This window comes from Anguilla rostrata, chromosome 15, assembly GCF_018555375.3.
Source record: "Anguilla rostrata isolate EN2019 chromosome 15, ASM1855537v3, whole genome shotgun sequence".
Lineage (NCBI taxonomy): Eukaryota > Metazoa > Chordata > Actinopteri > Anguilliformes > Anguillidae > Anguilla > Anguilla rostrata.
This window is the reverse complement of record NC_057947.1, coordinates 33,107,261-33,130,446: the sequence shown is the minus strand read 5'-3', so window position 1 is coordinate 33,130,446 and position 23,186 is coordinate 33,107,261. Positions and strand designations below refer to the sequence as shown.

General features: G+C 47.4%; 1 protein-coding gene across 1 annotated transcript in view; it reads left to right on the top strand.

The window, feature by feature from the left end:
• The window catches only part of mgat5 (alpha-1,6-mannosylglycoprotein 6-beta-N-acetylglucosaminyltransferase), a 108,277-nt gene that overhangs the window by 26,318 nt on the left and 58,773 nt on the right, over nt 1–23,186 (top strand). The window contains exon 3 of the mRNA XM_064310002.1: nt 7,384–7,563. Within this exon, the coding sequence (XP_064166072.1) occupies nt 7,384–7,563 (180 nt within the window). The remainder of the gene's footprint in view (nt 1–7,383; nt 7,564–23,186) is intronic.

The window sequence follows — 23,186 nt, the reverse complement described above, 5'->3', positions numbered from 1 at the left end:
TTGATTACCTGATTGCGTGAGTGCTTACTTGAGTTCTTGATTACAAATATGGCTGTACGATTTGTACTGGACTTTTTTTCATTTAGTCTAGTACGACTATTGTTGTACTATAGATTTAACTATTGATTAATATAAAAAATATTGCAGCTCTAGGGCAGTCTGGCTTAGTTCAGTTGTCATCAAAATAAAACTTTGTAAACTGAAGATAATTTTTAAATTTTTTATTACTTTCACTTAATTTTTGGACAAATGTTGATTGAATCCATGCCACTCTTCTCTAAAAAACTAAAATAAAATCTTGAGGTGACCGGTTCTGTATCCTTTGCCATTAAGAAAGGTTAAAGCTCTGTAGTTTGGTTCAGAGGGAGGGAAACTACATTACGTTCGTTTAGCAGATGCTCTTATCCAGAGCTGCTGACATGCGTGAGCACTACGAGCTACACCCTTACAGTGTTGCAATGTGCCTAAATACCACTCTGACACAATATACACAATAAAATTCTCTGTGGCAAGTTAACTCTAACAGAGTTTTGCGTGGGTTCGGACCGGAGCACGTGCACTGTATTAGTGATTCGAGTTTACATTGAAGATTCTTCTGTGAAGGGTATTTACCCGGTCGGTACTCTGGAAAACAATGAAATGCTTTCATATTAAAAGTGAAATGCAAACACTGCCTTCACCATGGAAACATCTTTTTTTGGGCAGCAGTGTAGTATAATGGGTAAGAATCTAGCCTCGTAAAAGGTCACAGGTTCAGCTCCCAGGTAGGACACTGCCGTTGTACCCTTGAGCAAGGTACTTAACCTGCATTGCTTCAGTATCTATCCAGCTGCATAAATGGATGCAATGCAAATGCTATGTAAAAAAAAACACCTTGTGTAAGTTGCTGTGGATAAGAGAGTCTGCTAGATGCCTGTAACGTCATTCTTTCCGTTGTGAGGGTACGCCGGGGGTGTGATCCGATCTCTCGCCCTCTCTGACCCCGGGGAAGCGCCGGGGTTCAGCGGTAGCCTATCCGGTTTCGGCGAGCCACAGAGGGGGGGCCGCCCCGCCCCCTATTGTCCGCCGCCTGGAATTTACCACCCCGACCGTCGCCGGGGGCAGCGCAAAGCCAGGGGTTGTCATGGCGGCGGGCCCGAGCCCACCAGCGGTGTCTGCCTGTGTCTGAGATACGCGGGAGATTAAAAGAGCAAGACGTGGACGTTGGCCTGGCGCATAGTGGCGTAGTGTCACATGTCCCGGTATTGACCAGGTATTCTAACATGGCTCCCTAAAAAAAAAAAAAAGACACCTTCCTTCGCACATATTTGCTGACTCACTTCATCATGTTCTTTGTTGTGTCCTGATCCTTCAGGTAATGCACCATGGTATGATGTAACTTAGTGAAACACAGTACTGGGACCTTATTTCTGGCAAAGGGAATCCATGTTGTCAGTCTGTCAGTACTGGATGGACAAGGGCCTGTGTCACCCACATACTGTACGGTGATGTGACACGTGTTGAAGGTAACTCTGCAGATCCGATGACAGAGCTTAAGTGGCAGAGACCTTGCTGTAGAGTGTCACCTTAGCCCACTGATTACTCTGGCAAAAACGATCCTCCTGCATTGCAGTTAAAACAGGAATGAGCGCCAGTATATACGCACACACACACACACACACACACACACACACAGAGGGAGAGTGTGAGACACAGAACACAATGCAGAGAGGGAAAGACACATAAAGAAAGAGCAATGTACACAGAGAGAAGAGATGGCAGTACAGATTCCAGCTTCTGTGAGTGTTTGTTGAGGAAGGAGGAAGAGACCGTAGGAGCAGTTGCGGGTTTTCCCTTTGAGTGATGACGAGGCAAAAACAAAGAGAGATGCGAAACAGACGGGACATACATCCGCATCCCTTTCTCTAGCGGATCGTCCGCTTGTCAGTCATTTTGCAGCACAATCACCCCCCATCACAGAAACTCTGACCACAGCTGATGGTACCAAAGTGGTGTTGGCAAGCCATATGGGCAAGAGCAGTCAGTGTTGGGTACTGTATGAATCTAAACGTCCACTACGTTTCTGACGCATTAACACTTGTTTGCAGTCAGCTGAGTGTGTCAGAGGATTATAGAAATGGCACGGTGCATGATTCATGGTTTTAGCAGTTATGTCATCAGGTACAACCAGGGGTCCAGATATTTTGCAGATGGATTGAGGTTCGGCTGCCCCCAGTGGTTAAGGGAAGTACTGGTCATTGATCGTTGATAAAATTCGAAAAAGCTGAATTCTAAAGGTGCCAGTATACTCAAAATGAAGTCATTTTTTGCATTTCTTTGACACTTTAATCCAAAGCGACGTACAATAAGTGCATAAACTTTGACTGCAAACTGAAAATACATCTTCATTCAGATAAGACATTGTGGTTTGTATGTTGTTGGCAGTGGTAACAAGCTTGTGTGGGGAATCGACCCATTTGATTTATGGTTTTCTTTTACAAAAATGCTAATTAAAACAGAAAATGCTTGAAAGTTTTTAATCTTCTAAAGGTTTTTGTACAACTTTAACCACGCCAACTGGGGGGTATGCGGACATTATTCTGTAACAATAAATCTGATTGGCATAGAATAAAAGCTTTAAAGTTGATGAATTGGTCAAGACATTAAAGAGCACAACGTAATTGATGAATCCATCATTTTATAATATTTTTATTTCAAATCCATAAATGGAAGAGGGCTTAATGGGTATACTGGCTTAACCTCCTAAGACCGGGTGCTCTCTGGAATCCCTCAGAGTCTTCCATGATTTTCAGCATGGCTGCCCCGTTATCCAGTTACACTTCGAGATTTAAAAATAGAACGAGGGAGCAGACAGCAATAGCGTAGAATGATATAAAAAGCAGGAAAATAGGCCGGGGGATTTGCAGGGCAGAATCTCGCTCCCCGTGCTCTACATGCATAGGCATTCTATGGTGCGTCCCTGCGGTTTCCAAGGCAACGTGATTCTTTTACACCCGTCAGAGTGGAAGCATGTTAGGGAGCTCTGGGTCTTCTTAAAGAGCCCGTCTATTATTCATGGACAAAATAGGACCGTGGCTGTTCGTAGACTGAAGCACGAGTTGAAATTGGCTGGTCTTTTGAAATATAACCCCCCCTTGTTTCACTTGTTTTCAAAAGAAAATTTGGAGGTAAACAAGTTCTTGGTTAGGTGGTAATATTAATTTATGGTAGAGGCAGTTTGAAAAGTAAACCTACAAAGAGAAAATTCCCCTAATTTACCCTAATGTTGAATACACACAATGTACAGTCAAGATTCTAAATTTGTAGGCTAATGACAGGACACAATAGCTTTGCTTTGTCAAATGTAGATACTGTATTCGATTCAATGAACTTTATCGGCATGGAAGCAATTAAACAATATTGGCAAACCCATAGAGCACTACCAGCTTGGTACAGTATGGTGTGTGTTATCATAGCACATTGCAGTTTTTCCCAAAAAGTTTTTGGTTGGTGCTTGTCCACCTTGTCTTCGCGATGACATGATATAGCTTCTTCTCGAGGGTGTTAATGTTTAGGGAGTCGGCCTACAGTGGGGCTAGCCGTTTAGCGTGCCAAGTCAAACGTTCTGAATGGAATGGAATGACAGGAGGCTGTTTTATGGTGACCTACTTGATACATAAGTTGATACAGTCGGCTAATTGCAATAATTGCTTGGGAAGTGAATTTTTAGTATCGCGTAAAATGGAAAATTTCTTTCTCCAGTTTCTCCCTAGCTATTTCCTTTGCTATGGTTGAGAGAGGATGATTTAAATTAGAGGGCTTGCATGTTGAATAATTACTTCTTGCAAAGGCCTCTGCTTTATATGCAGTGAAATTCTTGCACGGTGACTGCATTGCTTGCGTCTGCTGGTTCAGTGAGTGAAAGTGACATTTTCAAGTGCTGCTTCATGCTTGTTCCAAATGAGCGAAAGTATTTTACACAAAAGGAAAAGTGGATGTGGACAGTCACACCTCTTTGCATACCAAATGCTCTGCATCTGTCAGTAGCTAGATGGAGTGGGTGGAGGGTATGAAGGGTATGGTTGCGGCAGGTGACCTTTTAGAGAAGTCTTCAAATATCACTTCTCTCACAGATATACAGGTAACTGTCAGTTTAGTTTACAGAAAGCAATGCATGCGCTGGTGCATTTGTTACAGACTTGAGACTTTTGAAGTCTTACAGTGCCGTGAAAAAGTATTTTACCCCCCTTCCCGATTTCCTCTATTATTGCATATTTGTCGCAATGAATGGTTTCAGATCTTTAGACAAAATGTAATATTAGACAAGGGGAAACTGAGTAAATACAATTTTTTTTTTACAATTATTTAAAACAAATAAATCGTAATGATTTCTAGAAATAAAAAACAAATCCTTTTTATGGCACTCTACTTGACATGTACGTTTTAAGCTTGGATACCAGTTATTTATTGTTAATTTCAAACAAAAGGCAGGTGAACCTTTTTCTCCAGAGACAGTTGGAGGAGTTCATTTTGCCGATTTCACTGAGCTGTGGAACGAATAAAACAAACACATTACAGCGGGAGTGAGTTTAGCTGGATTTCAGATTAAAGGTGGCCTGTTGTGCTCATCCTGTCCGCTGTAAGCTGTACAGTTGTTGTCTTGCCCAGCTGGTGCATTGGCTGTGCGTGCTATGTGTGTGTGTGTGTGTGTGTGTGTGTGTGTGTGGCCTTTTTCAATCTCAGTAATCTCCGCAGGGACATTGTGTGTGGAAACCTCACTGGAAAAAAATGAATAAATCCAGATGGCTAAAACAGCCAGGGAGGGATTAAATGCAGAATTTTGAGGTTTATTGTTATGCATCCAGTAGTTAATGCGCACTGTGTTATATTATGTAAGGGGATGCGTGCTCTTGCTCTTGGCTGCACTGGCAAAGTGTGTGTGACACACACACACACAAGCACACGCACACGCACAGAACAGACACACAGACGCGTGCACCATGTTGTGCATCGACATTTCATTTAAGGAAATGAGTAACACGCGGCCTACCGCTGATTGAGAAACGCTTTGTAGTTAAAACGTGTTTCAGTGGCGCCCGCGTGCAGTCCAGCGTGAGTTCTTACAGAATTTGTTCTGCTATTGGAGTACTGTTACCCTGAATCACAATGGCCACGGGGGGGTGGGGGTGGGGGTGGCGGCGGTAACACCGCATCCTCCGGGGTTTCCTGTACATGAGAAGTGGTCACTGAGAAGTGAAAGCACTGCTGTGATGTCACACGGCCAGCAGAGCGCCGGATGTCGAATTGTGCGCTGAGGATCGCAGCTGCGACTAACCTGGTCAATAGGGGCCGTGAGCTAGGGTCTTGACTGACCAAATCCATTCGCTTGGCGTCTCCAGCGTAATCCACAGGTTCGTTCTTTTCTCTTCGCCTTATTGCTCTGACTTTGCACTGCGGCTTTTAATTGGTCAGCTAACACGGGACTGTTCGTCTGCCTGTGGAGGGTTGTCATCACTCAAGACTCAGGAGAGCACATTCATTCACACACACAGACACACACACACACACTCACACACACCCATGCACGTGCGCACACACAGTCCCTCTCTGAGTGACATGCACGCACACGCACAGAGAGAGAGAGAGAGAGAGAGTGAGAGGAAGACAGATGAAATATGACGGGGTCTAAATAAGGGAGATGCGGAGTGGAGTGGAGGGGAGATGTGGAGGAGAGGAGGGCTGGGTTTTGTACGCTCCCCAGTTGTTAATCTCGCTCGTTCTCCGTGCCGATGGAGGGTGGGGCGCGTGCCCGAGAGCCTGCTGTATTGTCGGTATAATGGCATCGGGCCCGATGCCCAGGCAGTCGCTCCGGCTTTCCACTTGATCTGCTCCCCGTCCTCTCCGGCCGGCCCACGAAAACAGCAACAGCAAAACGGAGACGACGGGCACTCCCACCCCAAAAATCAGTCCCAGATCCGCAAGCCCGTTTCGCCCGTCATCTCAACCCCCCCCCCCCCCGTACTCCGACCCCGACCCCCGAAAGGGGGGTGATGTCACATGCAGTGGTGCTGGGGGGAGCGTTAGCTTCCACTGAGTGACAGGAGGGGGGGGGCTTTTCCTGCACCCCCCCCGTGATATCCCCTGCTGTCTCAGGAGCAAGCCCCTGGCGGTGGCATCGGCCCCTGAAATTAAGCCAAAACGGGGAAAAAAAACAACAACAAAAAAAAAAAAAGACTCATCTGTAAGGCATTTCTGAAGAATCTGCTGATTGGCCGCAGCTTGAAATTTGTTTAACTTACAAGTTAGGCTTGCTCAGATCTGTTAGCAGTCCATTTTCAGCACTGCACGAGTAAAAACCTTTACTATTGTCAATAGATAGAATCCTTGCTTTTAGGAATATAGAAATGCGAGCAGAGATCAGAATTAAATTGAAGGGTCCCCCCCGTCTGCTCACTGCCCCTCTCTGTTCCTGCGGTCTTTGCACCTCCCCGGGGTAACTATAGCAACAGAGCAGAAGCCGGCACCGATTCCTCGCGGCGAGAGAGGGTTGTAGAGGGGGGGGGGGAGAGCTGTTCCTCAGGGACAGTTCTGAGCACCCTGCAGGCTTTGCAGCTCAATTACCCAGAAACCCCCTGGAAAAATCAGGTAGAGGTGCCGATATCTGCAAAGAGATTTAACTCCACAAAATACTTTCTTCCATTAAATAAAGACCTGAGGCGGTTTGAGTCAGAAATCTTCCGCGGCACAGAGGCCAGAGGTTGAGTCCTGATCCTCCTGGAAGAAGCGTGCATGGCCACTGCCTGCATCAAATGGATTGTTTTTTTGTTACAACATAAAGCAACCACATACAGCTGCATTTCAAGGCCAAACCCAAAGAATAAATAAAATCCATTCTATTTTTTTAAATTAAAAGCTTAATGTAAATTATAGCCTGAGGTGGAAAGTCCAGGGGTCAAAAAAGTAAAAGTCTTGCCGTGTGATTTTTCCACCCATGAACTCTAAATATTGAGCCACTAATTATTTCTGCCTCCTGACTGAAGACTTGTGCTAATGAGCAAATTTGTAGGACCTTTGGAGGACCTTTACTTTATGAACGTGGATTACCCACCTCTGATTGCAGCGCAAATGAAACTATTTACTTATGTATTTTAATTAATTACACCGCAGCATAAATCAAAATAAATGAAATTCATTTTAACCATTTTTCTGGCTGATGTTTATTCTTTCTGGCTAATGTTTTTTTAATCCTCTGAATGTGTCACTCATGAGTGTTCAGGGTAACTGCAAGTGCACATTTAAATGTATTTTCGTGAAAGCTTCTCAGCAGATCCAGGTCCTAATGGGACAGGCGCTAGCCGCAGGCTAACAGACGGGGACTCATGTGGCTCTCTGAACCCCCCGCAGACCTGAAAAAGACCCTGGCCGTGCTCCTGGACAACATCCTGCTGAGGCTGGGCAAGCTGGAGACCAAGGTGGACAACATCATCTACAACGGCACGGGCGGCAACCTGACCAACGGGACCGGCGGCGGCGGCAGCACCACCGCGCCCGGTCCCGGGAACAGCGAGAAGGTCAACGTGGCAGGTGGGCGTCTGGCGGTTCGAATCTCAACTGCCGTTTGTTTATCAACTGTCAACAACACGACCTCAACACCTTCCCGTCTTCCCCCCCACTGGAATTGCACCACTTGAACTTCAGCGGGGCTGCTTTGTTAGTATATTGGCTGATATAAAAATCAAGAGTCACAAATAATTTCTACCCCTGTTTTTCGTGCTTTGTGGTTCCTGCCTTGACCCTTATAACAGCAAGTGGCCAACTCCGTTGTAGAATGGTCCCCCGTGTTTGTGTTTGTGGCTATGACCCAGCTCACCCCCCGTCAACACGCAGAACTCCCTGTGACAGGCCGACCCCGAGAGCTGGGGAATTGTGGGTAGGGGGGTCAGGTCCTGATTCGAGCTGGGTGGAGCTCAGATGTGGGTAGGGGGGTCAGGTCCTGATTCGAGCTCAGATGAAGCAGTGCCCTGCTTGGAACAGGGAGATCACTGATACTGTTGGGTCTGCGGTGTCCCTAACAGCAGCAGCAGCAGCAGCGCCGTGTAAATCCACAAGGAAACGACGCCTTCACGTGAGACCGTCCGCATTGCAGCTGCGCTGTGAATATCAGGAAGACGCCATATTAAATCATCGTTTTCATTCAGCGCAAATCCAGACATCCTGAAAAAACAGCTCCGTAAAATACAGACTCCACCGGCTGAAATTGTAAAAAAAAGATTGGATGGACAACACGATTATTGTTGAAAACACATTTATTTATTTTTTTTTGTGGAAAAACGGCTAAGTCAGTATACCATTTCACAGGATTGTGTTCTCCAGCTGTCCAGAGGCTACATTTACCGTGCTTTACTCTGCCCTGGTCTCCACATCGGCAAGTCTCTGTGGGTTATAATGAATTTTGCTGCCTTCACGACGCACTGTTTGCAAAAGCCAGTCCGTCTCTGTTAGAACTCAGGCAGCTCTTTTAAGGACTGCAGCCCCTGCAGTACACGGGGCAACTGAGGAGTCGCATTTGTACAGCACGTCTCGTTTATTAGTTTATATTGATTTTTCGCCTCCCTTACGTTTTTTTTTTTTTTTCACATGATAAATGTGCGGCTGAGAAAATGAAAGGTTTGTTGTTTTCGGGACCGGGTGGACTGAACTTCTGTAGGCGTTGAACGGTTTCCGAGCCGTTTCAATGAGGACTTTGTGTCAAACCGCCGTTAAGTTTGAATAAATGCGCGATGATTGATTTACTAGCAGCCGCTGCAGAAGGCCTTTCCCCCTCATTGGCAATGCGACGCGCACTGCAGAAACAACAGGATTCTTTATTCTCCGACTCTCGCATTAATTCTGCGCGATCCGGACTTTCGGCCATAACTAGAATCTGAAATATGAGGTCTTCTGACACTGAATCAATATTACATCATTATCTGCTCTCAGAATACCCCAGGACATTTTGTTCCATTCCAGTGCAATGCTGCCAGGGCCATTTAATATAATTTGAATACTGTATTTAGTTTTTTTTTTTTTTTTGATCACGTTTAGGAGATTACTGTCCGCTGTGACATTGTGTGCGAGTGCCTGGAAGTGATTTCAGTGCTCATTTGAATGCCCAATGCCGTTTCTGTGTAAAATTCAAATACAGTAGTCAGATACACGCAGCGATGCAGTGGAAGGCTGGGCGTTGACTGACAGGGCAGAGCGAGACTCTGAGCCGGCTTAGGATCACCCCCCCAGGCTCAGAAAAGCAGACCCTTCGTCTGGCAGAGCAGCGCGGAGCATGACCGAGTCGTTTCGGCAAGGCTGTGGCATTTTTCTGCCCCCCCCCCCCCCCCCACGATGTCTGTCTCTCCCCCCCCCTCCCCGTCTGAAGTGCTGCACTTCCTGGGCAACGTTCGGGAAGCAATCACGTAGATAGGATCGGCCTGTCCGAGAGAGCGGTAAGCGGGTCGTAAGCGAGATGAGTTATCCTCGCCGCGCGTTCTCCGACAAAGTGTCGTCGGAACGCCGCGTCTTAGAAGACTTGAGCGGTGATGCAGTGGAGATATCGCTGGAGCCGGGTCCGGGAAGGGCTGGGCCTTCCTCTGTACAGCCAGGTCTCAGAAAGGCTGGGCCTGCCTCCGTACTGCCAGGCCTGCCTCTAATACCGCCAGGCCTGCCTCTGTACTGCCAGGTCTCAGAAAGGGCTGGGCCTGCCTCTATACCGGCAGGCCTGCCTCTGTACAGCCAGGCCTTGGAACAGAAAGGCTGGGCCTGCCTCCGTACTGCCAGGCCTGCCTCTGTACAGCCAGGCCTCGGAACAAAAGGGCTGGGCCTGCCTCTGATACCGCCAGGCCACCAAATTAAGTCAATTCAAATAATCAAACCGACATCAATTGATTTAAACACTGAAATTTCAGTTAATCGCTCAGCACTAATTTTTTAGACATTACATGGACACTGCTTCACTCCATTTAGAACTCCGTCCTTGAAAAATTCTGGAATTAGCAACAGTCCTCTTTCAGAGACTGAATAGACTAATTGTAAGGCAAAGTTTTTAGTGCATTAATTCAAATGGGGCAACAGCAAAATGCTCTTACCCCAATATGCTGTATTTGCAGTATGAAAAAATAGGCTCTCTAACTTACACTGCATTTGCCAAGAGTAAATTAGCCAATTCCTGAACAGCAGTAGCAGTATGTCTACTGTACGTAGGTTCATATTCACAAATGTGCACCTAACTAGCCTCGCTTCCTGGAGGTGTGTCCCCAGTTCGTCCATCTTCCGCGCATAGTTCATTAGCCTCGGGCTTACTTCGGGCACCCCTGGGGCTCAGAGGAATGAAAACTTTAAGCGCGAGGCTAAGTGCTAACATTGGATGTTCGGTCAGGCGTGAATTTTACGTCAGTTGCACAAATGTGGACATTAACAAACGTCCTCTGTTGCTCAGGACTAAAATCTAAGCCCTGTAGGAAATGGGTGTAAACTGGGCTTTGAGTGCTGCGGTAATGACTAGGGTTGCCAGCTTCAATACAGAAATATAACAAAGCTCTGCCCCCCCAATAAGAAAATTTCAACAGACATGATTGAAAGGCTACCGTATATGAATAGACAACAGTTGACAACATTCGCACCTTTGACACGCACTGACACACACACACACACAGTGGAGCAGTGCTTGAGGTGTTGTCTGTTACCGCCACTGATTCTGCATGTCTCAACTACTATATTTCCTGTGAAACTGGTTTGATTTTATTCACGATTACGTTATTCTCACTACTGTGAAAGTACTTTGGGTGTGTGTAGAACTTTGTGTAGGAAAATGCAGAACAGATTGTGTCCCAGATTGCCAAATTGATTAAATAAGGAACAATTTTATTGAATCACAGGAAGGGATGGCATCCCTAGTAATCCTATTCTTCTTATTTAGATTTTTGTTCAAATTATTAGGTTTGGACCATAATATACTTTTGTTTTTGAGCAAACAAATCAATGAGAGAATTAATTTCTCAGTTTGAAAAACATGTTTCTCTCAGCTTTGCCTCAGCAGTTTTATAAGAAACCAAACTGGCATGGGCGCTGCAGTATGCAAATTAGAAGTTCACACGTTCATGCGTCTGACTGTTCGTGTGAATATCTGTCGTAATTAGTGCCCGTCAACGTCGAGCTGGCGCAGCCGACGTCAGCGCTGGGCTTACACTGGATGAACTGACGCGTGTGGGAACTTTGCTTGCTCCTACGTACGTCAGAACTAGCAGAGATGCCGCACATTTCAGAAGTAATGAAGATGCCACATATTTCAGAAGTACGATCCAGCCTAGGAGAGTGAGAGTGGTTCATTTCTTCCCTCTGGTACGGCTGAATATCAGAGGACTCCAAAAACATTTCTTGTTCGGTGACATTTTTAAAAAAATGAAAGCTATATAGCAAGAATCCTGATATTGGTGATATTCTGAACGTATTGACGGGGAACAGTAGAGAATGTTAAGAGGAATGCAGATAAACTAAAAGATGACAAATCACCAGAAAACGATGGCCTATTAAGTGAATTTTTTTAAAGCCTTCAAAGAGGATGTTAGTGAATTCCTTTCATTTGTTTTCATAGAAGCAATGACTCGGCTTAATTACCTTTATACCAAGGCCTTTATTTCTGAAATCCTGGACCTATTTGGCATTGGTAGGTAATTACCAATGCCAAATATTAAGAAAGCTATTCAATATTTGTATAGGAACAGTTGTTCTGTCAAATTACCTGAGAGAACATCTCCTAGATTTTCAATCAAAAGGGTCACCAATAACACCTTCTGTTTTTTCTAGTAACTCAAACAATGGCTTGGTATTCATAAAAACCTCTTTAAGGGTATTCAGATAGGTGGAAAAGAATGTAAATTTTGTCAGGACAAAACGACCATCTTACTGCAGAATAGGACACAAGTTAAAAAAGGAAGTGAAATGTCTAACTGAATTTCTCTTTCTGTGTTAACAATTAATGTTTAAAATGTTATCTATTCCCTCAAAGTCAATCCAGACAATGAGGTTGAAATTAAAAACCAAAAATAGCTCTTAAATGAAATTAAAAAAGGGGAGAAAAGAAAAGGAGAACTTAACGGTTTTCCCTTTTAGTTTAATTTTTATTTCACAAAACTCTCATCACAGAGTTTCCACTTCAGGGTAGTTTGCTTTAACTGAACTAAAATCTTGTGGATCACAAAAATGCTGAGTCTAACCTTTACTTAAAAGTTTTCTTGGAGTAGAGGAAAAACCAATCCACCAGGAGGTTAAGCTCCTCACCTTACCATTCTCAGTTCCTAAATGAACTTTAAGTAAAGTCAGAAGCAATCTTATATACCCTGTGGCTCATTAGGCACAGCTGGCCCAAATCAAACAGGCTCCGCCCCTTAACCAACTGACAACGAGGTGGCTCCGCCCACCAGCCTCAGCTCAGAGCACAAGGAACCAAATATCGATTTTTGAAACAACGGCTTCCAATTCAACGGCCGCAGCCACCCACATATCATACTGTTACATATCTTGGAATTAAGATTTATAAAAACCAAGATGAAAGAATGAATTTGAAGTTTGACCCTATCATACAAAAAAATGAGAAAAGGCTACAGAGAGATTTATCTATAAATGCCATTTTAATCTCTGAAACCGAAAATCTTGCAAGGCTAGTATATTCGCAGAACTGTAGTTAATGAAATAGACCGAAATCTTTTCAATTTCATCTGGAGAAATAGAGCACATTATTTAAAGAATAGTATTTTATGTAACTTTTTGGATCAGGGTAGGTTAAATACCTAGGCAGTAATATCATCTTTAAAATTAAGTTGATTCAAATTCAAAGACACAGATATAGCTCCCTAAAACTCCTCTCTCGTTCTCTAAGAAGGTATCCCTTTGGTTGTTTTGAGGTTTTCTAATTTTACTGTTCTGTATATAAGAAGCACTTAGCTTCTTGTATGTGTAACCTTGAAAAAGGCATCTTGAAGGAATGCGTTTGGGTATATCGATAAAATTTGAATTCAGTCACGTGTACAAAAAACATAGTTAGGCTGCATAGGCAAAAATGACTCCAAGAAGACAGACTAGGAGCTTCACATACTTCATACATTTGCTTCACATCCTGCTCTTCCCCCTCACAGTAATACCATTCACCATGGCGATTTGGCTTCTGCTTATTTTGAACTTAAATTTCATAATTGTCGCACATATTTTGGGGGTTCCACACCGCTTGGCTGTAATTTGATTTTGTAATTTGAAATTGGTCTCTCCTGTCTGAGGAGACAGACGTCTTGCAAGGGACTCCATATCCCATGAGCCCATCCGGCCTCCTCTCCTCGCCCACTCAATGGGAGCTGAAGGGTATTGATCTGATGGAGGCCCATCCGTCTCTGTCAGGTTACAGAAGTTTAAATCTTGACGGCCGTGTCTGTTAGCCAGTGACAGCGTAGCGGGAGTAGGAAAGCCAGTCCCAGTTCAGTCAGGGACAAGCTTTACACAGCTTCAACGCGAAAGTTAGAGCAAGAAAAACTTTGAGCGATTCAACATTTTTTCCTTAACTTTAACACATGTTTAAATGCCATTATTTTATCTTTTCACTAACAGTTTGGCAGCTTCAGTGATAACCTAAATTAACAGCATCTTATTTTTGAAACGTTTCACTTGCATACATTTCACATTTATTTTCTCGTCAGAGTAAAACACAAATGTTTTTTTCGAAGCCAAGCCAAGATGTGCATGCATATGTGTGTTTGCTTGTCTGTGGGTAAGATTGTCAGTTCAGTTTAGTGTGCTGTACCATACCATAAGATAACGTTTTTCCTTAAATTCGACTTCACACTTCGAGATCGATGCAAACGCTGAAACCCCAGGGGTCTTAAACGTCTGTAAAACTAGATGATGTTTTTCTTTTAGGGAGCAGATGAAAGGTGTTGATGTTTCTCTCTGTTGCGGCTGTCAGCTCGCGGTGATTTGCGGTGGAGATCGCTCTCAGTGTGCCTCAGGTCTCAGGTGCAGAATAGCCCATCTTCTCTCAGAATGGCCCATCGCTGTCCAGGTAACGGATGGCATCACATCTCTTCTCAGAATGGCCCATCGCTGTCCAGGTAACGGATGGCATCACATCTCTTCCAGATGATCGCTGTCCAGGTAACGGATGGCATCACATCTCTTCTCAGAATGGCCCATCGCTGTCCAGGTAACGGATGGCATCACATCTCTTCCCAGAATGGCCCATCGCTGTCCAGGTAACGGATGGCATCACATCTCTTCTCAGAATGGCCCATCGCTGTCCAGGTAACGGATGGCATCAATCTCCGAATGGCCATCGCTGTCCAGTAACGATGGCATCGCTGTGTCTCCGAATGGCCCTAAATCGTTCAATGAAACTCCAAGACGTCGCAACGCCATTGTGTCTGAAGGCTCTAGAATGTCAGCACTTCAGGCCTTCTGAATGGAACCCAAGACGCACGCCATTGTGTCTGAAGGCTCTAGAATGTCAGCACTTCAAGGCTTCTGAATGGGAACTCCAAGACGTTGCAACGCCATTGTGTCTGAAGGCTCTAGAATGTCAGCACTTCAAGGCTTCTGAATGGGAACTCCAAGACGTTGCAACGCCATTGTGTCTGAAGGCTCTAGAATGTCAGCACTTCAAGGCTTCTGAATGGGAACTCCAAGACGTTGCAACGCCATTGTGTCTGAAGGCTCTAGAATGTCAGCACTTCAGGGCTTCTGAATGAGAACTCCAAGACATCGCGATGCTATTGTATTATATTACTTTTTCACTTAAGCTCCTTGGAAACAGTGGTGAATTTTCTGTGTTGAATAAAGGGATCTGTATTGGTACAGGAACCTGTCCGTGGGTCCGCCAGCCCTCACTGTCCCTGTCTGACCCACCGAAGTCATCTCTGAGCAACTGTTCACTCAGAATATCAGACTTTTATCTGAGCACTTCTTCGTTACGCTCGCCCTGTGAGCCTTTTGGGTTCCATCGTTCTTTTTTGGGCTTTTGAAAACCCTCCTTCTCTTTTATAGTTCCAGTACTGCTCGTACCTACAATGGATTCATTCCCCCCGGGCCAGCTGGTTTAACCCCCTTTCTCTCCGAGTGACATTTTGGTCCATTGCGTTGCATTCGTGCTGGGATCACCTTCGGTGTGGAGCCCTCACCCCCCCCCCCCCCACCCCAACCCAAAAGGTGTTTCTGACACCCCCACACCACCCGCGATGCTGCTTCCCTCTGACCGTTTCACAGCTCAGCTTCCCTGCCAGAGGGCCACAGCCCCCCCCACCCCCCCTGCAGTTCTGGAGAGGCACGGTCTTGTCTGCGCTCCGGATCGATGAGACTGTTCTTCGCATACTTTCCAAATTTGCTGAAAAAGGGCAGCCTATCAGTTACATGTTTACCCATCACGTGTACAAGCAGAACAAGCATCACGTTTAAACAGATGTGATTAATGCGTTGGAGACACACGGCTTCCGTCAACCCTGCCCACTCACTTTGGCTCAAGGTTAAATTCTAGTGTCACACTTCAGCCGTTCAGCAGACTCTTTTCCAGAGCAACATTCAACATTCTTTTTATATTACAATCCGTTTCTACGTCTGGATATTTTCACTGAAGAAAAAATTCACAATTCAGGTTTAGTAATTTTGCAGAAGGGCACAACAGCAGGACCTAGCACGTAGGAGTCAAGGCTACGACCCCAGAGTTACGTTTCCACTTCCCTAACCATTGTGTTACACTGCCACCTCAAAGCTGCGATGCACAGATTTACAGTATGTTTTGGACGTTTAGCTGAGCTCCTTTATGAACGGGTAAACAATCACTGCATTGTTGAATGAATCAGGCAGTCAAGGGATCAGCCCCAGAATACCTCCACAAGATATTCAAACCCTACATGCCAGCCAGATCCCTCCGTTCTGCTACCTCAGGACGCCTAGCACCTCCCCCTCTTCGCACCTGCACTTCCAGAACACGTCTCCCGTCTGTTCTGGCCCCACAATGGTGGAATGACCTCCCCGTGGAGGTCAGAACAGCTGAGACACTGACCCATTTCAAACGACGACTGAAGACTCACCTCTTCAGGCTGCACCTCTCCCCATCCCTCCCTACCCCCCTGTAAATGACTGTAAGCTTAGGGTTGTAACTAGGCAGCTGTTTCGTAGGTGACTTAGGTGCATTAACTGTCTTAACTACTGCTTGTATTTCCTAGACTGCGTTGTTGCCTCTTTCTCAGGTTAAATTAGTGTTAATCAGGTTTAAACCTTCAGGCCACATTCAACTTGCTTTTTTCTCCTGCACTTGGACCTGGAAATTCCTCAGGGTTTTTCGCCGCATACTGGTGGTCCGGTTAGGTATTCTACATTTGTTACGTCAGCTCTGGATACAGAGCGTCTGGCCTAATGCCGTCAATGCACTGAATTGTTTACTCACAAAATGTATTGTCAGTCATATTTAAGGACACGTTGTTGCCTTGCTTGAGTCTGGTGTGCAGTAGCTGACTGTGCTGGTGATTGGTACTGGCACTCCTAATGTGTTGCACTGCGATCGCTTCGCTGGGTGCCCCTCCACTCTCTCAGACTGCAGTCGCTCACTTCTGCCAGGTGCACCTGATTTAGGGGGGTGGGCGGGGTTGGGGGGGGGGGTCACAGGTGCGTTTGGACCATGGTAATGACCCTGTGGACCGGTTCGCAGTCTGGCCTGCCTCAGAGAGCTGGAATTAGTCTACGTTACCAGCCACAGAGACCACATTCTCAGTATTAAGTCACCTGACAGAGGCCATTCTAGGTCCAGGAGGGGTCCACTGGCACTCTGTTAGAGTTAAATGTGCTCTGTAGCATTGCATAGCATTTCCCCAGGTGGGAAGAAGGTAAAGGTGAATGAGATCTCGCTGCCGACGCATTCAGGAAGGGACTGTGTTCCGAAACCACAGGGGGGTGCGGGGAGGCTGGGGGGGGGGGGGTTGTCACCGTGCCGATGATTGGAAAATCCACTGAAGTAAAGAGTCTGTCAGCTTTGCAGGATGAATCGTACCCCCAGAGCACAGAGCAGAATCTTCCGGAAGACAGAGAGGGGTGTGAGCGCGAGGGGGGGGGGGGGGGGTTCGTGTGGAGCATGCTCAGTGAGGTTACGGCCAGCCAAACGTTGGAAGCAGACCCTCAACCCCCCCCCTCCCCTGCCCTCCCCGGCTCAGAGCCAGATGGGCTCTGCTGCAAACAGCCAAACAGACAGATCTGCAGTCTGTCAGCGCAGTGTTGGCTAACTGCTAAACCGAAGTGCGAGGGATTGTTTTCTCGCTCGCAAAACCGACCAGGGCCCCCCCTTACCCCCCCTTCCCGAGGGGACCGTGCGACCGTGCGTTCCACTTATCATTACGGACTCCGTACGCAGGGCGAGCGGCTGAACGGGACACATCCGGGGAAGCCTGCTGTTCCCGGCGTTCCGAGCTGCTCAGGCGCACAGCGGGCACGTCGGGTTCTGTTATGTGTTTTTTTTGTGTCTTTCGACAACCTGCTTCCAATTATTAAAATTCTGTTTTTTGTTCTCGCATTTAACACAGGCCTCAACCGGGAGCCAATGGCGTGTCGGCCTTTTTAACGGCGAACACACACGCGCACTCACTCACACACACACACTCACACACTCACACACTCACACACTCACACACACACACACTCCATCACTCAAACCCACCCCCAACACAACTCCCACACTCCAACTCACACACCCACACCACTTATCGGGAAGTGTGTGATTCGCTCGGCCCTGGTGGCTTGCTGAGTGCAGCTGCGGGCTCACCGGCTGTCTGAGTCGTGTGGTAAGGAGAGGTATGTGGAACCGCGGGGTCCGTACGCCAGTCCCTGTTCTCAAGCCCCCCCCCCCCCCAATCCCCCCACCGCCCCCCCTCCCGAGCTGGGCCCCTTCCTAATCAGAGCTCTGAATGGGGGGGCGATCTTGGAAACATCTGGGATCCCTCACAGGCAGCGGCACGTGCGCTCTGCGGCTCTCCGTCGCCCCCCCCCCCCGCAACCATGCGCGGCGGCCACAAGGGGGCGGTGTTCTGGCGCCGGGGCGCATCGTGCTGTAGCTCCACCTTCGACCGCCGCCAGTACTGCCTTGGCCAAATTGTGAAGGATCGGACACGGTGAGAACAGATGACCTCAGTATTGTTTTCGCATTCGGCGGTGGATGATCTCACGGTCTTACGGTCCGTTTGGTTAGCATGTCATAGTTTTCAACTGTCGAAACCCGATCGGTTGAAATCTGTTGCCAGCAACGTGGAGCACTCCGCAGCTTTCTCATGGCATGACCGCGAGCACTTGGATGATAGATCTGTGAACATTAGGTTGCTGCCGGAAGAGTGTGTGTGTGTGTTGGGCCAACAGGGGACACACTCCCCCCCCCCCCCGGACTGAATATAAACCCCAGTGACCCGCCCCAGTGATGAGGGTGCTGTGCTGCTGTTCGGGACGAGGCGTTGAACCGGGGTCCTGGCTCGCTGTGTTCGGGGCACTGTGTGGCACTTTTAAACAGGGTAAGGGTGCTAACCCAGGCGTCCTGGACAAATTCCCACGTGAGCTGGCCAAACTAATCATCCGCTTGCACCTGGTTGGCTGTGCAGTCCCTTGCGCTCCGGCTAACTTTGCTTTCCCCCGGTCCTCTGCACTGCAAAGGAGAACTGAGTTCTCTGTTGACTTACCTGGTGGAAAAGTCAAATGAATACCTTTGGTGCCTGGAGAAGTGGTTAGAGTCACAGACCGCAGTTGTTTTGGGCTTTGATCCAAGACAATATACTGATGTTATACTGTCAGGAAACATCCTACTACTGTCTGTCTGTTGTGTTCATGTTATGCTAAATAAATGCAATATGTCCCCCTCCCCCCCTCACCAGTGAGATCAGGATGTCCATTTCTTTACCGAAAACACGGTCGGATGTTTTGTTTTGTTTTTTTTTGCCTGGTTCTGCTTTCCCGTGCATATGACTCAACCCCCTGGTGACTGTTTTGTCTGAATGGATTTCGGTTTGAATGGTTTCTCTCCCTTTTTGGCCTGGGGGCCGACTATACAGCTGGTGGATGGGACCTGCGTGGGACTGCCTGATCCGGTCACCGCAGAGCCAGTGGGGAACGGTTTGGTTTAGCGAACGCCCCCCACCCCCTCTACAAACCCCGGTCCAGGCCCCGCCCCCCCTCCATCTCGAGCTTTAAAGGGGAACTTCGGCCTAGTTCCATGTTATTGCACTTTTATTGAAACCTCCACTGTGGGAAGGTTTAAAAACAACTGCGGTATGCAGATATCATACGTATCTTACGCCATCTCCCGCGTTTGCCGCCATGACCGTTTAACCCAGCTAGTGTGGGCGTGGCTGCTCGATGACACAAAAAGCGGGTCACTCGCACAGATTTGTTTCTTTATTTTATTTAATGCGCGCAGAGGACCAAAGAGGGAGACTGAGGTTGGGTGAGGTTGTACTATGTTGCTGCGGCAAAGTTTTCCTCAGTTTATTAACCCCATCACTTGCTCATGTTTTAATTCTGTTGATTAAAACAGATTCGCTGGGATTGGACTCTACAGACTGGACTAAGATCTTTTGTTGTTGTTGTGGTCATCATGACTAGGTTCAGCCTGCTAGGTTGTATGTATTCGTGGCTTTGCCTGCTCAGAGGAAGGTTTTACGCTGATACGCACTAGCATGCTCAGTAGATGACTCTCTCGTGTCTGTCCCAGGAGAGAGCGGGCGCGGCTCTCCCCCCCCCTCGTCCTGCCCAGTTTCGGGCGCTGCTGTGCCCAGCCCCCGTTACCTCGCATTCCTCGATTAACTTGCATAAACTTAAAATAAAAAAAAAGAAAAATGTAAATTTTTTTGTCAAGGTTCGGGAATCTTTGCAATAACAAGTGCCTGCGGTGGACCTGGCAGAGAGCCCCTTTGGCTCACTGTTGCGCAGTTTGTTTCCTGGAGGTCTGCGCAGAGTCGGGGGGTGGGGGGGTGTAGATGACTTCTCCAGATCTCCGACGGCTCGGACCGCGCGGTGGGGGGGACTGCCGCGGTCATGTGCTCCTGAACGTGTTCCAGGGCCCGGCGTGGTTAGACCCCTGGGTAAACGGAAGGTTCTGGAAACGGTTTTTTTTTTTTTGTCCCAACGCATTTTTTTTCTCTCTTCGCTGGGGGGGTTGGTGCTCGTCATCCTTTTTCGAGTAAAATCGGTCGCGGCTAAAGCGTTTGTTCGGTACCTTTGTAACGTCCAGCTTCCTGCAAAGCTCAGCTGCTGAAGTGTGGTTGGGGGGTTGTGAGGGTTGTGGGGGGGGTGTGGAATTACTGACACAGCTGTGAATAAACGGTCCGGGTTTGTGTTGGAGGGTTTAGTGCAGCCTACGTTCACTGTGTTCATGGCATTTTTCTCGGTGCCGTTGTGTCAGTGGGTGGATCTTTGTTTTTACATAAATGTGGCAGTATTCCAGGAAGCCGTGAGGGTTCGAAGCTGTATGGCTGGACGGGGGGAGGGGGGATATCAGAATAATCTCGGGGAGGGGGGGATCATAAGCGGATACTGTTTCCTGACGTAGTTATCCTACTTTTTAAGAAAAGGACTGTTTATCATCAAAGAGCATCTGTAGGCCTCTCAGCCTTATAGGCCAGCTCCTGGGAAGAGGTAGAATGAAAGGCCAATCAGCTGTACATATGTGCGAACATGTGACCTCTTTGGCTCACCATGACAGATGGACAGATGCTGTTGGATCCTGATAATATGCAGCCTCTTGTGGAGTCTCTTGTTTTCCCACTAGCTCCCGATGAGTCACATCCCTATTATTCACCAGTCCTTATCCACATGTGTGAGAGTGTGTGTGTGTGTGTGTGTGTGTGAGACAGAGACAGAGTGTGCGTGTGTGGGTGTGCACGTGTGTTAGTGTGTGTTTGTGTGTGCGTGCGTGTGTGTGTGTGTGAGGGAGAGAGAGTTTGTGTGTGTGTGAGTGAGTGTGTGTGTCGGTGAGTGTAAGTGTTTGTGTGTGCATGCGTGTGTGTGTGTGTGTGAGGGAGAGAGAGTTTGTGTGTGTGTGAGTGAGTGTGTGTGTCGGTGAGTGTAAGTGTTTGTGTGTGCGTGCGTGTGTGTGTGTGTGAGGGAGAGAGAGTTTGTGTGTGTGTGTGCGTGTGTAACTCTGCCTATTTTTCATTTCACAAGGCCTCATGTACTCATTGCCAGTTAAGCTGGGTGTCTTAACCGTGAGTGTGACACCTGTGGTTTTCCTGGACCAAAGAGCTCGTGCTTGGCACTTATAAAGAACATCCTGTCCCGTCACCTTTACGTTTCTGTTTTTAGGCACGATTACTACCGTAATTTTGTCGGAAACGTTCGGGTGTTGCTGTCAATTAGGGAAGAGTGTACTTTCATTCGTCTCATTACCCAAGATGCAAAGCTCTGCATTTCTATGATTGGCTCACGTTACCGTGACCCGGCTTCGTTTGCGTGGAGTTCCACATGAACGCGTACAGCAGACGATACGCACACAGGAGCCTGTTACCATTATGGAACAAAGCCTCAGCTTGTTTTTGTGAGTGCTCTTGGCATTTTAATAGTTCTCCTGCAATGCTGAGCTGGAGCTCCGGAAGCTCTCCTGCCAGTAACCGGAGCTGTTGGATTCTGGCGCGCTTCTCGCGCATTCGCCATAGACGGTGGGGTCCCTTCCTTCCCCAATTGGAACCCCATCACCCCCCACCACCCCCTGCCCCCAGTTGGACCCCCATCACCCCCCCCCCCCAGTTGGATCCCCCCATCTGCCCCCCACCCCCTCCTTTGCACACACTGAGGCCACACTCCCATGGTTTGGCAGCGTGCTCGAACGCCCCTAATCCGTCTGCGTCTCCTCATCTCCCGGGCTCCGTACCCCTGGAAACGGCGCTTATGGGGGGCGGGGGGCCGGGGGGGCCGGGGGGGGGGGGCGCATTCCTCATAATGCGACTGCCAAATCAAACCTGCTGCTTCTCTCACTCATTGCAGCCTCTCATATTTGCATTGAGGCATTTTTTCAGGCACGCTTAGCCTTAGGGACTGCACACAAGTCTGCACTTAAAATGGAGAACCAATGCCAAGCCATTAGGGTCGCAACTGATCGCACCTGTGAATCCATAACTTACTTCTGCATAGTAAATCCATAAACCTATAAAGTGTTAATAGGCACAAGAAGCACCAAAATGAGATTCTCGGAAGAGGAGAGACACTTTGGAATTGCTAATTAATCATTTTAACTGATGGCTTCTCCAATATGCCTGCTACATTCAGCCATTACTGTCCTAATGAGCACGGTGTCACCGGTAACAGTGGAACTCATCGTCGAAGGCTTGGGAACAAAGCACGAATCGACGGAAATGGATGATCGCAAAAAAAAATGTCAGAGCGCTCCACAACACCGCTATTTATAAGTGGATATTTACGAAAGCCTTACCTTGCGGGATGCCATTATGAACGGGTGTTTTTTTCTGAACGCGTTGCGTTGCGCGTGATGCGCGTGAATATTTCGCAAGCTGCGCAGACTATGTAAAACTTTATGCAAACGGCGAGGCCTGCAGTGTGTCCCTCGCAGTGCCGCCGCCACAGCAGCGCTGCGGTAGATGTCGAGGTGCTTGTGGAAAGCGCGGCTGCATTGTCCTTCCCGTGCGGGAATAAAAATCTCCCCCCCTATCAGAGCAGGGTGTTCATGTGTATCGTGTGTCTGCTCTTGTTCTGAAATCAGTGCTGCGATTCTGTGGTTTTCCCTCTTTTTTTCTTTTTGTTTTGGTAAATGGTAAATGGACTGCATTTATATAGCGCTTTTATCCAAAGCGCTTTACAATTGATGCCTCTCATTCACCAGAGCAGTTAGGGGTTAGGTGTCTTGCTCAAGGACACTTCAACATGCCCAGGGCGGGGTTTGAACCGGCAACCCTCCGACTGCCAGACAATCGGTCTTACCTCCTGAGCTATGTTGCCCCTATGTTTTGCATTTTGATGTTCCCCAGTGCAGTCAGAAGTGTACGTTCCGCTCCTTTACCTTTATTGTGCAGAAGGGTACGCCGTGGAGATGGAGTGAATGGTTGATTTTTCTTTCTTTTTGTTTTTTTACCTTTAGAGGTAGCCCCACTTGGCTGAGGGTTTGGAGACCAAAATATTTTTTATAATATGTACAGCCCCTTGTAAGCAGAGCTTAGAGCTTG